At 45.9% G+C, this 17,818-nt stretch overlaps 1 protein-coding gene across 1 annotated transcript; it reads right to left on the bottom strand.

Annotated features, from left to right (window-relative positions):
- Positions 1 to 992: 992 nt before the first annotated feature.
- On the bottom strand, positions 993 to 17,618 carry GFRA3 (GDNF family receptor alpha 3). Its single transcript, XM_082835593.1, has 8 exons — positions 17,487 to 17,618; positions 10,286 to 10,573; positions 5,482 to 5,574; positions 3,846 to 4,158; positions 2,263 to 2,366; positions 1,960 to 2,094; positions 1,462 to 1,550; positions 993 to 1,248 (listed from the first exon to the last, which is right to left on the bottom strand). The coding sequence occupies exons 1-8, from the start codon at positions 17,560 to 17,562 to the stop codon at positions 1,159 to 1,161; spliced, it is 1,188 nt and encodes a 395-aa protein (XP_082691719.1). The 5' UTR covers positions 17,563 to 17,618; the 3' UTR covers positions 993 to 1,158.
- Positions 17,619 to 17,818: the final 200 nt, after the last annotated feature.

Raw genomic sequence — 17,818 nt, 5'->3', positions numbered from 1 at the left:
CTTTGCATGGGTAGCTGTTTCCTTATCCCAACTGGATTGCACATGAGTTCAAGAACCAGTCTCTCCTTTCCTCCGGCCCCCATTATGGTATGGAGCAGACCGATAACACAAGCAGGTGCTCAAACGCTGTGGTTGACTATGGACCCTCCCCCTTCAGCTGCTGTGGCAGATCCCACGCAGCATGCCCAAAATGGCTGGAGCTGGAACAGGTACCCAGTCCACAGCCTCACATAAGTTATTTTTCTTCCAACTCCATGTCAAGTACACAGAGAGGCTGAGAGACTTGCCTGGGGGGTCACATAGCATCTGGTGGCAGGGTTGCTGTGTCTCCTAGATCACCTGGCCTGTGCTCTTGTGTCTGTAACACCCCTAGTTCTATATAAATTCACAGTATGAGACAACGGGAAAAGAGAAAAGTTTTAAGTTAAAATGTTTAATCATGATCCAAGAGGCTAAGGGGACTTTGGGACAGTAGCAGGAAGAAAGCAAGGCCCATATGCTCTAGCTCGTGATGCTCAAATGTTCTGTAGGATCCCTGGGAAGGCAGTAGGTTCCCATTCCCCATTCAGAGGAGGAGACAAGGGGCCAAGAGTCTTGCTCCAGCTTTCCTCACCATGAGGAATGTCTTTCTAGGTTGCTTCAGAACACCCAGCCCTGCCTACCTGGAGAATGCAAGAGAGCGTGACTGATTTGTTAGAGCCTGGGTGATGCTGGTGGGCAGAAGAAAGGGGTAGGGAGAGAGCCTGGTAGAGCTGGACATCACCAGAAGATATGGCTAAAGTCCTAAGGAGGGGCAGCCTGAGTCAGAAGTGAAGGGAATGACCCTGGCGGTCCAGTGGTTAGGACTCCGAGCTTTCACTGCCAAGGGACCAGTTCAATCCCTGGTCGGGGAACTAAGATCCCAAAAGCCAAGAGGCACGGCCAAAAACAACAACAACAACAACGACACAAAACAAAAAAAGAAGTGAAGGGAATGAGAACTAGGCTAGTCAGCTTCTACTGTGGCCTAATCTGGAGTCAACTGGAGGTGTGGGGTAACGTCAGGGTTGCCATGTTGTATACCAAACCTCCTTCCTGATGCTGTCCTTTCCTCAACCCTTGCAGGCTGCAGGTCAGCTGGGTGTGGTAAAGGAGAAGAGGGCCCCCAGGGAAGTCCAGCTACCAGAGGCTCAGGAGCAGAATCAAGGTAAGTGTACAGGAGAAAAGAGAGGGCACCCAGGGCTGTGGCCTCAGAGCAGGGTTTTTGTTCTGTGGAAAAAATAAAATGGAGTCAGCTCCACCCTTTTCACCACCTTAGCCTCAGTCAAGGCCTGTCCTCCTCCCCTGAGGTGTCTGCTAGAGGTCTAAAATATTCATGACCACAAGGAGTTCACCGCCCCCATCCAATCTCTTGCCTGCCTTGTCTGGGTTTCCCCCAGCGGTCCAGTAAAGGTAGGAGAGGTGTAACAGAGGAGGCCCTACCTGGCGTTCCATCATGGAAAAGGTAGAGGCTGTCCAGTCCTGGGAGAAGAGTTGGCTGTGAAAACGCATCTTAGCTGCAATGGCCTCCACTGAGGAGAGGAGAGAAGGAAGACTGAAAGCAGGCAGATGTTGGAGATCTCTCAGGCTCCCAAAGAAGGAAAGGGAATGTCTCAGGGACCCTGGGATATGCAAGGGTGGGTGAGTGGCAGCTGGGAATGGGATATTATCTCATTCTGCTTGCTATTCCTTGAGCTGAAGAGTGTCCCTAGGGCCCAGGCAAGTGAAGAGGCAGCATGGCCGGGGATGGGGGTGGGTCACTAATAGAATGGGAGAAGGCAGAAAGGCTCAGGTTGGGGAGATGTAAGCCTATGCTGAGGAGGGGGCTGCTCCGTCTGCAGGAGATGGATGGAACCAGTGGACCACAGAGCGGACCCTTTCCCTCTCCCTGGGTCAAGGTGAGCCAGCCACGGGGGCTGGGAGCAGGTGGAGAGCACTCACTGAGGCAGGGGTTTCGGGAGAAGGACTCTTCCAGCTGCTCACACTCCTCCTGCAGATTGCCACTGCCTCGGCAGGTGCAGCTTAAGGCAACACTGGCATTGACGTTGCTGACAAAGTTGGGAGTCATGGCAGTCCCTATGGGGTGAAAAGAGGATTGTCAGTGCCTAAGCCAACCCTACCTTCAGCTCCCATCCTCTCCCACCTGTCTCAGGACCACTCCATGGGGGTTCAGTCTCCAGAGCATTTTCACCCCCCCCAGGCTGGCCAACCTGTAGGCTTCCTAAACATGCCCCCCAGCCTCACCAATCAGCCCCATGTATGCTCGCAGACATTTGGACTGCTCTGTTGCACAGGTCCCTAGGATGTCCATGGGATGGCAGTGGGTCTGAAAATCCGCCAGGCGCGATCTGAAGAAGGGAAATTTTAAGAGTCCCTGTTGATGGTGTGGCCTGCAGCCTTCACCTTGCCACAGTGTCACCTTGCTGCCCCTTTAGTTGAGATGCCCATCTTCATGCCAAATCCGCCTCTGCCTTTTTCAGAGCCTGGCCCATGGCATCCTCTTCAGTGAAGCCTGCTCCTGTCACAATTAAATGCACCATCACCCCAGCCTCCACAGCATATCACTCTAAATTTGGGCTCCACAATCCCTAATTATGAGATCTCAGGCAGTTTCTTCAGTTTCAATTTCCTTGACAGTAAATAGAGATGAAAATAACACTACCTTGAGGATTTTTGTGAGGATGAAGTAAGAGAATACATGTATAGCATTTAACACAGTGCCTGGTATACAGTGAGTGTTCAGTAAATGTTAGATATTATTATTTTTAACACTCATCCTACAATAGGTAAAGCTGGTTATCTTCAGGGGATGGAACGATGAGTATATTTTTGTGTGTATATTTGTGCACTTTTCCTTATATTTTGCTTTGTGTTAGATTGGTGGTTTACTTATCTGTCATCCCCACGCAGTTGCAAACTCCTTGAAGGAAGGGACAGTATCTTAGTCATCTAGCCCAGCACTTGTTATGTAACAGTAATAGTAATATTGGGTTGGCCAAAAAGTTCGTTCGGGTTTTTCCATTAAAAACCCAAACGAACTTTTTGGCCAACCCATAGCTCCCAGCATAATAACAGGCAGCATAACAGAGCCTCTAGGAGCACAGGCTCTAGGCCAGACTACCTATGAAGGAAATCCAAACCTCATTAACAAACCTGACTTACTACCTAGGTGAATTTGAGCAAGTTATTTAAACTTTCTCTGCTGTGGTTTCTTCATTTGTAAACTGAGGATGATAAAAAAAAATAGTAATAATAGCAACTATCTTATAGGGTTCTTGTGAAGCTTAGATAAATTAATAGATGTTAAGTACTTAAAATAGTACTTAGCCCATAGTAAGTAACTAACACTTACTCAGTAAGTGTTAGTATTATGATTTTTGAGAGCTCCATGTAATATCTTACAGAAGAGGAAGTGGGACTCAGAGAGGTAAAGTAACTTGCCCAAGGTTATACAGAGAAGTAAGTGGTAGAACCAGGTTGCAAAACAAGGTTGGTGTCTGATTTTGTTTACCTGGAGAGAAAAAAGACTGGAAGGAAATGCTCCCCAAATTATGGTAGATTACCTCCAGGTGACAGGTTTTGAGTGATATTTTAACACAGTTTTATATTTCCTAAAGTTTTTACACTCTCTCTATATAATTTTATTTTATTTTATTTTTTTATAAAAGAGTTTCAGAAAGTATCCAGGGTAGCTACATGGTAAAGTCGGTTCATGGTGCCTTGCGGGGGGGGGGGGGGGGGAGGGTGGTTCAGACCCAGCCCTGCCCAGGAAGGAGGCGCCGAAGGAGTGGTGTCCACCCCGTCTGCCCGCACCCAGCACCCGGCACCTGCACAGCGGGTCGGACAGGCATATGTGCCACAGCTCCAGGCAGTTGGGGGCCTCCGATGGCAGTGAGCAGCTGGGGGCGATGGTGTTGCGCCGGCGCTGCCCGCAACCCTGGTCGGTGGGCGCGCACGGGCACAGCAGCAGGCCCTGAGCGTGGGGCTCCGACGCCTTCTCGAAAAAGGAGCGCAGCTGCCTTTGGCAAGTGTGGCGCTGGCAGCGGGACCCGGAGCACGCCTCCCCGTACGCCTTGCGCAGCCGGTCACACTTGTCATTAAGAGTGCACAGCATGGCGAACTTGAGGCAGAGGTCCGAGTCTGGGGGGAGAGGGGCACCAAGTCAGCAGTCCTCTCTGCAGACGTGCAGCCCAGCCTCCCCAGGAATCCCGGCAACCCTCTGATTTCACAAGGACGGTAGTGTGAAGGCACTCCTGTCAGGGAGGACTGCACCGAATAAGGCCTTTCCCTCTACCCACAAACCGTATCAGGTATTCGTGAGCCTCTCCCATCCTGCTCCTCAGCTTGCCTAGGTTTAAAAAAAAAAAAAAAAAAAAAAAGCCATATACAGCTAACCAAACCCTTTCCTCAATCCTATGCAATGAGTGAGATCCCATGGTGGAAATTGTAACCAAGAGGCCCTACAACATTCTAAAGTACTTTCTGGGGAATTCCCTGGCAGTCCAGTGGTTAGGGCTCCCCATTTTCACTTCTGAGGGGTTGCATCCCTGGTAGGGGAACTAGGATCCTGCAATCCTCCTGGCACAGAAAAGTACTTTCTGGATTGTCCACAGCAGATGCAACCAAATTCTATTTAGGATTTTGGTTCTGCATCTGTCTATTCTGCCCATCTTTCATTGACTGATGCATGCATAAAACCCCCCATACTCTGAATCTTGGGAAATTATGGTGATAGTTCTATTAACAGAATATTCCAGCAGTCAGAACAATGGAATAACTGGAATAGGTTATTCCCAGATTCCCTGTAAACTAGAGTTTGTAATACATAAATCTCTATGCTTTTCTCTCAAAATTCTAATACACAGTACTGACTGTACAACAAAGCTCACATCTTTCTCAAAAAGAGAGTGCATGTGTGTGTTCCTTTCCAATTAATACAAGAGCCTCACTTTCCTGAAAAACATGCATCATATTAGTCCTTGCCAGACAGATGGCTCCCCACCCTGAGTCACCCCTGAGGAGTCACGCTCTCTCTCACCATTTTCCCTGCCCAACACCTCGCCCATCCCATTAGAATGGTTGAAAACAAGCAATTTCCTAGTCTTCAGGGACAAAAAGCTACTTTCCTGGCTGCCTCGAATTAGGGTAAATACTCCATTTCAGCACTTTTTTTTTCTGGGACTGCTGCCACTCCCACCAAAGCCTTTGTAGAGATCCACCTTTTGGAACCAGGGAGCTCTAATGGGCTCTCTTGGAATATCTCCCTAATAACTATTGCTCTGTGTTAACTCGTGAGACTAGATCATGCGGCATAGCTCAGACTCTCACCCTGAGAGTGCTTCTTTAGTTACCTGGCAGGCCACAACTCTCTCCCTTCATTCTCCCAGCTTGTGTTCCCCACTAGCCACCCTTCCCTCAGGGTCCAGGCCCTCCCACACCCCAGCCCCAGCTTGCCTTCCACACCTGGTTTGAGCATGTTCAGTTTGCTGAAATTCATTTTCCAGGGTTTTCTGGTCACTGTATCTTCATAGGGAGAGACATCCAGCTCATAGTCACCTAGAGACAAGGTGGGGAGCACCAGAATCCTGAGGATGGGGCTGGGGGTGGGAGCAGGAGGGGTTGAAGCTGCTGGAGAAAAAGAAGAAGCACAGTCTCTACCTAAATAGCTGCATGCTGGGCAGAGGAGAGAAAAAGAACAGGGCCATAAAGGTATAGGCTAGGCTTGACAAATAAGCTGGGTTTAATGATAAGAATAATAAAGCTACTGTTTGTTGAGCACACTGTTTACTGGGCACTATGGTGCAAGTGGAAAAAAATATATATATATATACATACAATTTCACTTAGTCTTCATAGAAGTCTTTGGGTAGGTAAAAGGAAACTGAGGATAAGAGAGGTTAATTCACTTGCTCAAGTTCACATAAGCTAGTAAATGGAGCCGGGATTTGAAACCTGGATTACCTGATTTCAGAGTCTCTGCTCCTAACTACTACAAGTATCACCTGTGGGCACATAAGCAGGCAAGAGGACTCTGTCTTGTTTTCTCTTGCTATTGGAGAAGGGGCAGTAGTGGACTCTGTTCCAGGCCTGACCACTTGGCTATGGAGATGCATTGCATGCTGAGGTGATGCAAATGAGACTAGATCTGGAACTGAACCTGACTGAGAAAAGCAGAGAAGGGAGAGAAATTATCTGAAAGGAAACACATCTCTTTCAAACACCCCATGAGGCTGTGGGCTCCTTAAGACCTTATAAAATCACTAGGTCTTATAAAATCACTGCATACACAACATTGTTAACCAACCTGTACTTCAGTTAAAAAAACAAGATCACTGCATAGCTCATACACATGGTAGGTGCTCAATAAATGTTGAAGACAGAGATGAGCTTGCAGGGATGTCACCCAATAGGCTTTGTGAATATGTCTTTAGGCGGGAAGGGATATAGATGATATCAAGCCAACAGGAAAGGATGGTTTGGATGCTTGGGAAGACCTGGGAGCTCCCAAGGGAAAAGAGGTGGAGACAAGAGCATTCAGGGAGAAGTCTCAGTGGAAGTTCTAAAAGAGAAGTGATTAGGATGAGGAGTGGAAATCAGGGAACAAAGAGAATTTGTTTCCAATTGCTTACTGTCGGAGGATTATACAACCTCACCTGTTGCCTTGTGACTTTTAGGCCACCTATGAGAGGACTGTACTTTCCCACGCTACTGTAAGGCTTGGCCATGTGACTTGCTTTGGCCAGTGGACTGTGAGCTAAAGAGGCATAATCACCTCTAAGTTTCAAGAACTATCATGTGGTCCTGCTTGGCTCTTTTCCATCTACCATCCTGGATCCTCAAATGAAGAAGGCAAGTGGAGCAAAGACAAAGCCAACTCATGGGACTTCCCTGGTGGCGCAGTGGTTAAGAATCCTCCTGCCAATGCAGGGGACACGGGTTCGATCCCTGGTCCGGGAAGGTCCCACGTGCCGTGGAGCAACTAAGCCCGTGCGCCACAACTACTGAGCCTGCGCTCTAGAGCCCGCGAGCCACAACCACCGAAGCCCGCATGCCTAGAGCCCGTGCTCCGCAACAAGAGAAGCCAGCGCAATGAGAAGGCCACGCACTGCAACGAAGACCCAATGCAGTCAAAAATAGATAAATAAATAAATAACAAAATTGTCCTCCAAAGCCAACTCATGGAAGCCCACAGCAAATGTGTAACATGAACAAAAGATATATTTTTGTTGGTGAAAGCCAGAGATTTGGGGTTGGCTGCATAATTTAGCAAATTCTTATTAAAAATGTAATTGGTCATGTAATGGAATCTAAAAAAATAAAATGGTTCTGATGCACCTAGGAGCAGGACAGGAATAAAGACGCAGACATAGAGAGAGAGGACACGGGGAGGAGGAAGGGTAATCTGTGATGCAGTGAGAGAGTAGCATTGACATATATACATTACCAAATGTAAAACAGATAGCTAGTGGGAAGCAGCTGCATAGCACAGGGAGATCAGCTCGGTGCTTTGTGACCACCTAGAGGGTTGGGACAGGGAGGGTAGGAGGGAGATGCAACAGGGAGGGGATATGGGGATATATGTATACATATAGATGATTCACTTTGTTATACAGCAGAAACTAACATAACATTGTAAAGCAATTATACTCCAATAAAGATGTTAAAAAATGTGATTGGTATCTAGAAATGGAGTGCTGAAGTAACAAAAAAGGATCTAAAATAAATGGTATTGGCTTTGGGACTAGGTAGTGGGTGGTGAATAAGCTGTTACTGGGGGCTGGGAAGATGGCAGCCCTCATTATGCAGTGGCAAAGCATTTGGTAAAATTGTTGCCTGCAATAACTTGGAAGGAAGATGATGTACTGAGTGAGCTTGTGCTTTAAGGGGAAGAAGCTGAGAAGCTGAAGATTACTAATATGTCTTGATTGCTGATAGCCACACTTGGCATGGTACTACGAGAAAGATATACGCTCAGAGAACTGACCAGTTTACACACAGAGAGGAAACAGAAAAGAAAGAATACAGAAATTCTAGGACCTGCAAAATTAAGAAATGCTACTCCTCATATTCAAATAGTAAAAGGTAAAATTGAAAAATGCATTGAGTAATAACGTCAATTACAACTCAGCCTTGGGCCAGAGACCAATTCAAGTTTGTGGCTATCATGCCCTTTGTGGAGATCTCTCACTGATTAAGACAGTATCCGATAAATCCTGCCTGTTGGACAAATGTTCTCAGGGAAAAAAGACTAAGATAGTGGCTCTCCCACAGAAGCTTGATAAGGGCAAGGTACCTCTAATTAGGTCTCAAAAGAGATGTATGTCTTGAAAGGGATTATAGGAAAGGCTACTGGCACATGAGGTGACAGAAATCAGACATAAAACGCAATTATGTTTTGAGAGAGTTGTACTGCTAAGAGCCACCAGCCTGGATTAAAAGAGACTCTAACTATTTGAGACTTAAGATGCTCCAACATTCCTCAGGTAGGAAGCAAGTGGAGAATGCTACTCAATCCCTAAGGAGGTCATAGTCTCCAATGCCCTTTCCAGATGTAGCCCAAGAAAATAATGGGAAACGAAGGACCTCCCAGGGTACTGGGAAACTCCTGGGCTTTTGCTCCCCAATGAGCAAAAGCAGGGCCTTATTAAAGAGCAATCCCTACTCCCAGGGAAGACAGCCCTTGCAACAATTGTGTGGCAGGACTTCAGAACTGCTATGAATCAATGTCTGCTGTGTGCTTCCCATTACTCCTCTTTCTACCTGAGAGTTTGTTGTGCTTCTCCTGTCCCCATTCCATTACTATATATTGAGTATAGATGGGAAGAGGATGACTTTTTTAAAAATTTATTTATCTGTATTTTTGGCTGTGTTGGGTCTTCATTGCTGTGTGCGGGCTTTCTCTAGTTGCAGCGAGCGGGGGCTACTAATTATTGCGGTGCACGAGCTTCTCATTGTCGTGGTTTCTCGTTGCAGAGCATGGGCTGTAGGCGCACAGGCTTCAGTAGTGTGGCACGCGGGCTCTAGAGTGCAGGTTCAGTAGTTGTGGCGCATGGGCTTAGTTGCTCTGTGGCATGTGGGATCTTCCCAGACCAGGGCTCAAACCCCTGTCCCCTGCATTGGCAGGTGGATTCTTAACCACTGCGCCACCAGGGAAGCCCAGCAGATGACTTGTTAGCGCATAGGTTTCTAGATTAAGAGAAACCACATCCAGACCTGATATAGAAATTATCACAAGATCCTAGACTTGGAGCCTGATGTCCTGCTTAGATAGAATTCTTAGGCACCTTCCTTAGAAAGTGAGTAGGTATATTTTGCTTGTGAAAGGGAGGGAAATGAATGTTTTGACCAACTGGTGGACTATGGTAGATTGCATTATTGTTTACAATTATTTTTGTCCTCCCTGTAAGACTATACATACTCAGTTATTGCCATGTGATTTTCAGTGTCCCCTGTGGGAGGAGTATACTTCCCCTTCCCACTGATGTCAGGTATGACCACGTGATTTGCTTTGTCAATGGAATGTGAGCAGAAGTATTTTATGTAACATCTGAGCAGAAGCTTTTAAAGGCATCAAATGGTTCTGCCATTGTTAATTTCCCTCTGCCATGAGAAGGGAACATCTCAGGTAGAGGCTGTACTGGATCCCAGAATGAAGAGGACACATGACACAGCCAAGAGAGAACATGAGCAAGAACTTAACCTTTGTTTTACAAGACCCTGTTGTGTTACTGCAGCAGTCTAGTAAAAGCTGACTGATACGGAAGGGGATCTCCAGAGTCAGAGGAAGCTCCTCTCTTTGGCTCTTCCAGTGCCTTCCGTCTTTTATCATCTCTTGTCTGGTTAATGAATATCCTCTCTGTTAAAGGCTGGACCAGGACACTGCCTCCCAGTCTCTCTGAACCTATGGATTATGTTGTATTTGCAGCCTGTTTATGAGTTAGGACCATTTCCCTCCATTTCCTCTCCATATCTGTCTGTTCCAGGAGCTCCCCATGTTGGGCCTTAGCCTGGTTCAGAGACCTTCCAAGAGGCAGCTACATGTTTCCAGATTAAAAAAAAAGGGGAAAGTAGTGAGAAGGGAGGGCAGTACTGTGGGGCCAAAAAGCATACTGCCAATTCCTCCTTCCATTTCTTACTGACGTCAAATGCAGAGCTTCATTATCATCCCTGTCAGAATCTACCATGCGGCCCATATCCAGCAGGATTAAAAAACAACTCCCAAGAGCCATCTTCCCTAGCTTAGCCCGCTCTAGGATGGGGGCCTCACCAAGGCTACGGGCAGGGTGAACGGTCCAGTAGATGTCCAGGCAGGTAGCTTGGTTCTTCATGCGCCGATGGCATGTGCAGCTCATCAGAGAACTATTCCTGAGTTGCTGTGCTGCCTCTATGCAGTCCTCAGGGACTGAAGGCTCCTCTGCAGGTGATGAGGTGCTTATACTAGAGGCACAGGAATTCAAGTAGTGGTAGGTAGCATTGCAAGTGGGATCGGCCTGGCACTTCCTCCTGGCCTGGATACAGCTGTTCATGAGCCGGCCTTCTGTGGGGAGGTGGTCCCCTATGGAGGGAGAGAGATCGTATAAGGTCAGAGTAGCTGTCTGGGAGAACCTAGTCATAAGGTAGGGTGGGGGGATTCTGGATGAAATCTTTAGCAGGAAAGTCTTGGGGCGGCACAAAAGCCTTTAGCGGGGAGAAAGAAGTCCAGTAGGAGTAGAGAGTCTGCAGCTGTCACAATATGGACAGAAGAGATCAGGCTCAAGAAGAGAGGGGGGTTTGATGAAGACAAGCTGCTCAGCCTCCTGGGAGGGGGAGGGGGACATTATTTGAAGCTGAGCCTGATGGCCCAGCCAGGCACTGGGAAGAGGGCCCTGAGCAGAGCTATGCCATGGACAGGGATAGCATCATAACCAGAGAGCTGAGAATGTGCATGGGAGTGCTAAATGACAGTTAGCAACAACTCTGAGTCTTCCATTAAAAGTCACTTAAGGGGGGCTTCCCTGGTGGCACAATGGTTGGGAGTCCGCCTGCCGATTCAGGGGACACGGGGTCATGCCCCGGTCCGGGAAGATCCTGCATGCTGTGGAGCGGCTGGGCTCGTGAGCCATGGCCGCTGAGCCTGCGCGTCCGGAGCCTATGCTCCGCGATGGGAGAGGCCACAACAGTGAGAGGCCCGCATACCGCAAAAAAAAAAAAAAAAAAAAAGTCACTTAAGGGGAATTCTCTGGCGGTCCAGTGGTTAGGACTCGGCACTTTCACTGCCGGGGCCCAGGTTTGATCCGTGGTCAGGGAATGAAAATCCTACAAGCTGCGCAGTACGGCAAAAAAAAAAAAAAGTCACTTAAAAATACCTTACAGTGGGAACTGGTTGGGGTCGGGGTGGGGGGCTTTTACAGATTCTGTCACTCACTCAGGAATATCAAGGTTGGTTATAGTTCAGCTCTGGAGAAAGGCCCTGCACCCTAGGACTTAGGGTCCTATCAAGTGGTAATAGCACACACACCCCCCAGTTTTTCAAGGCAGAACATCTAGGAGTCATTCTGAATTCTTCTCTTTCCTTCACATTCTATGTTCAATCCAGTAAGTCCTGTCAACTCCACTACATATCTGGAATCTGTCCACTTCTTTCCACAGCTATCACCACCTCCTTAGCTCAAGCCACCATCAACTCTTGTCTGAACTAGTTGAGAGTCCTTATTGGTCTCAGTGATTCCACCTTCCAAATTCATTCTACCATACCATTCAGCCATCTTTTTTTGTTTTCCAGCTTTATGGAGATATAATTGACATATAACATTGTTTAAGCTTTAGGTATACAACATGATGATTTATGTATATATTGTAAAATGTTACCATAGTAAGATTAGACGTGTTAACAATAAGATGTGTTAAAATTAACACATCCTTCACTTCACATAATTACCTTTCTTTTTGTTGTTGCATTCATCTTTTTTAAGAATTTTTTTAGGTTGGAAAAAATTTTTATTGGGGTAAAATTCATGCCTGGTGATCATTCTGAAATGTATAGAAATAGCAAATCACTATGTTGTACACCAGGAACATAGTACTGTAGGTCAATTATACTTCAAAAACAAACTCATAGGAAAAGAAATCAGATTTGCAGTTACCAGAGGCAGAGGGTGGGGAGGGAGAACTGGATGAAGGTAGTCAAAAGGTACAAACTTTATTTTTTTTATTATTTTTTTAAACATCTTTATTGGAGTATAATTGCTTTACAATGGTGTGTTAGTTTTTGCTTTATAATAAAGTGAATCAGTTATACATATACATATGTTCCCATATCTCTTCCCTCTTGCATCTCCCTCCCTCCCACCCTCCCTATTCCACCCCTCTAGGTGGTCACAAAGCACCGAGCTGATCTCCCTGTGCCATGCGGCTGCTTCCCACTAGCTATCTATTTTACGTTTGGTAGTGTATATATGTTCATGCTACTCTCTCACTTTGTCACAGCTTACCCTTCCCCCTCCGCATATCCTCAAGTCCATTCTCTAGTAGGTCTGTGTCTTTATTCCCGTCTTACCCCTAGGTTCTTCATGACCTTTCTTTTTTTTTTTCCTTAGATTCCATATATATGTGTTAGCATACGGTATTTGTTTTTCTCTTTCTGACTTACTTCACTCTGTATGACAGACTCTAGGTCCATCCACCTCACAACAAAAAACTCAATTTCGTTTCTTTTTATACAAACGTCATTTTAAAAAGAAAAAGAGAAAGAAAAAATTCATGCAACATAAAATTAATTATCTTAAAGGGTACAGTTAAGTGGCATTTAGTACATTCACCATGCTATACGACCATCACTTCTAATTCCAATTCATTTTCATCACCCTAATAGGAAGCCCATACCCATTAAACAGTCACTCTCCATCCTCCCTTTCCCCTAGTCTCTGGCAACCACTAGTCTGCTTTCTGTCTCTACACATTTACCTATTCTAGTATTTCATGTAAATAGAGCCATAAAATATATACTCTTTTGTATCTAGCTTCTTTCACCTAACATGCTGTTTTCAAGGTTTATCCACATTGTGGCATATATCAATATTTCATTCTTTCTTATGAATAATATTTCATTGTATGGATATACCATATTTTGTTTACCTAAATGTTAGTTGATGTACATTTGGGTTGTTTCCACCTTTTGGTTATTGTGAACAGTGCTAAGTGAAGAATCATGTACAAGTATTTGCTTGAATACCTGTATTCATTTCTCTTGGGTGTATACGCAGGAGTGGAATTGCTGGGTCATATGTTAATTCTATGTTTAACTTTTTGATGAACCACCAAATTGTTTTCCACAGTGGCTGTCCCATTTTACATTCCTATTAGCAATGCATGAGGGTGGTTCCAATTTCTCTACATACTTGCCAACTCGTGTTTTCTGTTTTTTGCTCTGTTTTTATAGCCATCCTTGTGGGTGTGAGGTAGTATCTCACTGTGGTTTTCACTTGCATTTCTCTAATAACTAATGATATTGAGCATATTTTCATGTGTTTGTTAGCCATTTGTATATCATGTTTGGTAATAAATTAATTAAAGTATAACATATAGAAAAATACATAAATCAAAAATATATAGTTTAATTTCAAATTATATACACCTGTGTTACCAGATTCCCCAGGTAAAGAACCAGAACATTACCAGCACCCCAGAAGCCATCTGCCAGTCACCATCTTCCCAACGAAGCAAATATAATACAATATCCTGATTTCTAACATTAGCAATTTGTTTTGCCTGTTTTTCAATCATACAACATGTGCTTTTGGTGTTTTGGCTTCTTTTGCTCAATATTACGTTTCTGAAATTCACCCACACTGATAAGTATAGTCGTAAATAGCTTATTTTCACTGCTGTATAACAATCCATTGTGTGAATATAACATAATTCTAATACTGACTAGCATTATATGGGATCATCTCTTAAAAACTGTAAATCAGATGATCTCATTTCTCTGCTTAAATCCCTCCAACAGCTTCCATTGAACTTAGGTTAAGGTCTAGTTTATGTGCCTTGGTTTACAAAACCTTGTAAAGACCTGGTCCCTGCCCACCTCTCTAATCTTACCTCCTGCTCTCTCTTCCTCTCCCACTTCCCTCCATCTGCACTGGCCTTCTTTCTGTTTTGAATGCTCTTCCACCTGATCTTCACATGGCGTGTCATCTCACAAAGGCCATCCCCAACCAACCAATGTAAAATAGCCCCCCAGCTACTCTAACACACTGTTGTTCCAATTCTCTGCATAGCACTTATCACCACTTGATTTTTTTTTTTTTTTTTTTGCGGTACGCGGGCCCCTCACAGCTGTGGCCTCTCCCGTTGTGGAGCACAGGCTCCCTATGCGCAGGCCCAGCGGCCATGGCTCACGGGCCCAGCCGCTCCGCGGCACGCAGGATCCTCCCGGACCGGGGCACGAACTCGCGTCCCCTGCATCAGCAGGCGGACTCTCAACCACTGCACCACCAGGGAAACCCAACCACTTGATATTTTTTTACGTCATTTTTTATTATCTCCCCAGCTAGACTTCCATGTCTATCTTATCACTACTCTGTTGCCAGTGCCTAGAACAGGGCTTGTTCTTTGTAAGTGCCTACTAATATTTTAAAAATGACCACATAACAGAGACATTTTATGAGCCACCCTGATAACTTCTCTGGGCCCCTTCTCTCTACTTATAATCAAAGAGTCCCAAAATTAGGAGGGGCCTCTGAGTTTAGGTAGTCCAACCTTATCTTCCAATCACATAATAATCAATTAGATTACTTATTAAAATGCAGATTTCTGAGCCCTAGCACTAACTACCAAATCAGAACCTCTGGTGATAAAGCCTGGGAATCCGAATTTTAGTAAGTTTACTGGAGAGAATGATGTAACCTAAAGTTTGAGAATTGGTGCCATATCCAATGTGTAAAAAAAGACAGGATCAGTAGTACTGATTTCTCCTTTTGCTTCAGGTTCCAATACGCCTCAGCATGGCATTGTTACTCTTTTAATTTAAAATTTTGGTATTTTGTTCATAATGGATTTTTGGTATTAATTTTGATTTTTAAAAAGGGGGTTGGATTAAACCAGAGTTTCTCAATGCACAGGATGGGGAAGAGAGAGGATGGGCCCATTTGGGGGGTGTATCAGAATTTCCAAAGGGAATGTGTGGTTCAAAAAAGCATATTTACAGACCTACTAGAGAACGGACTTGAGAATATGGGGAGGGGGAAGGGTAAGCTGGGACAAAGTGAGAGAGTGGCATGGACATATATACACTACCAAACGTAAAACAGATAGCTAGCGGGAAGCAGCCGCATAGCACAGGGAGATCAGCTTGGTGCTTTGTGCCCACCTAGAGGGGTGGGATAGGGAGGGTGGGAGGGAGGGAGACGCAAGAGGGAAGAGATATGGGGACATATGTATATGTATAACTGATTCACTATGTTATAAAGCAGAAACTAACACACCATTGTAAAGCAATTATACTCCAATAAAGATGTTAAAAAAATCACATAAAAAAGCATATTTGACAATTTCATATGTGGAAGATGAACAAAAAAACTTTTTTTAATGCAACTAGTTTTTTTATTAAACTTTTTATTTTATATTGGAGTATAGTTGATTAACAATGTGTTAGTTTCAGGTGTACAGCAAAGTGATTCAGTTATACATATACATGTATCTATTCCTTTTCAAATTCTTTTCCTATTTAGGCTGTTAAATAATATTGAGCAGAGTTCCCTGTGCTATACAGTAGGTCCTTGTTGGCTATCCATTTTAAATATAGCAGTGTGCACATGTCAATCCCAAACTCCCTAACTATTCCTCCCTCCAACCCTTCCTACCTGCTAACCATAAGGTCGTTCTCTAAGTCTATGAGTCTGTTTCTGTTCTGTAAGTTCATTTGTATCATTAAAAATATTCTGAAATTTCAAAATTTATTTAAGGAAGACATGAGATTTTTATCTTTATCAAAAGGGGACATGGATTTAAACAGTTTGAGAAATGCTGAATGTTTAAGATGTTACTTCTGGTAGGTACCCAGAAAGTGCTTGCTGAAAGAAACGTAGCAGGTCCAAGTCTCATTGCTTTAACTGGACTAAATATTGAGTCGTAACAATTTTCAAAAGTAAACCTCTCTCATTTCTAAGCTGACAGTTCACCAAGTGTGAGTAGTAGTAGATTTAAGGGCACTGCAGCTCAACAAAAGAAGGTGGGGGTCATGTTAAGTTTCATCATTAACAGGTGGTAACTTGTTCCACTAAATTGGTCACAAGGAAGGTATTTAAAGTTTACCCCTGATCCTGACATACAGCCATACTGTTAGGGTTAGTGAAATATCCTGGGCAGTCCAATCAGATCAGTAAAGTCTTGCTGCTCTGATTTACTAACGAAGTCAGTCTGGACAGACCAGTACTTTCCTTCCTTCCTTCCATATCTGTCTCTCAGCCAAGATTGCACTTCTGCAGTCCTACTTTGTGGACTGAGGTCATGTGTAGATACGTGGTCTCTGACTCACGATTCCCTCCAGGCAGGCTCTGGACAGGAGCCCCACAATGAGATTCCATGTACCCATCCCACTCCCAAACGCCACGTGCATGCTCCTTGGGGGGATGGCATAGTTCTAAAACCCGGCCTTTAACTATGTATTCCACAAAACACCTATTGTGGATTTATAACAGGGCAAGGCACTGTTGCTGGGCAGCTTGCACGGAAAGGCCATCTTGCCCACTAGTGAGTTTTCCCCTCCAATTTAAATAATAATAAAGTATATCCTGAAGAGAGGGTTTGTTGATGGTGAGCAATACTCTCAATCACACAACCAAATAATGATGTTGGCAAGTATTGGGAAGCAGTTTTCAACCTTAATTTGTGACGTCAGTTGTGTTTGTTTGTTTGTTTTTTCCATGAAAGTGCAGAGTGCTAACCACTGGACGGCCAGGGAGTTCCCAATGACAAGTCAGCCCTAACAAAAACTTCTCCAGCTTCACCTGTACCTAGTATCCGCTTCCGCAGTCCTTACATGGGGTGGAAGAGGTGAAGCCCATGTGGAGCAAAAGGCAGTCCTGCTTCTGACTCTCCCCGCCCCCTAGAGATGCTGTAGTGGTAGTGGCCTAGCTGCTGGCTGTTCTGTGACTGTACAGACGCACTTCAAACGGGGGAAGAGGGGGAACGAGGAGCGAAGAGATGCTTGGGTGCCCTGGTCATGGCTGGCACTCAATCTACAAGTTAAGTCACTGGACTAGGTGTGGAACCCAGCCCCTTCCTGACACCCTGGGCTTCCTCCTCCAGTTCCCCAGGCTCGGACAGACGGACGCCCCGCACCAGGCAGCAGTGTGGGGCCTGAGACCTCTCTGGGCACTGGTGCCGGGACCCCACCTACACGGTCACCACCACCACTCACCACCACCCCAGCCCCCGCCCCCTCCCGCCCCAGCCGGAGTGGACTCCGCGGACGCACAGACGACACTCACCCGCTCGGAGCAGCAGCGGCAGCAGCAGCAGCAGGAGTGCAGGCAGCATTGGTCGTGGGCTCGGGGGGCGCGCCATTGGCGCGGTGCGCTAGCCGACTGTCGGCGTCCCAGGGCGCTCTGCCTGCACCAGGCGCGGAGCGCCCTCTCCCCTCGCGCTGGAGCTCTGCGAGCCGGGTTCCTCCGCCGGCGCCTCCCACCACCGCCTCCCGCCCCGCCTCGCGCGCGCGGCGCCAACACGCTCCCACCAGGGTCCCGGGCGCCGCCCTCCAACTCCAAAGTGGACGGACGCACCACCCCGACTCTCCTCCTGGACCGGCAGGGCTGGGGTGAGG

Source organism: Leucopleurus acutus (assembly GCF_964270905.1).
Source record: "Leucopleurus acutus genome assembly, chromosome: 3".
NCBI classification, from domain to species: domain Eukaryota; kingdom Metazoa; phylum Chordata; class Mammalia; order Artiodactyla; family Delphinidae; genus Leucopleurus; species Leucopleurus acutus.
Note: the sequence above shows the minus strand (reverse complement) of the source record. Positions and strands in the feature narration are given on the sequence as shown.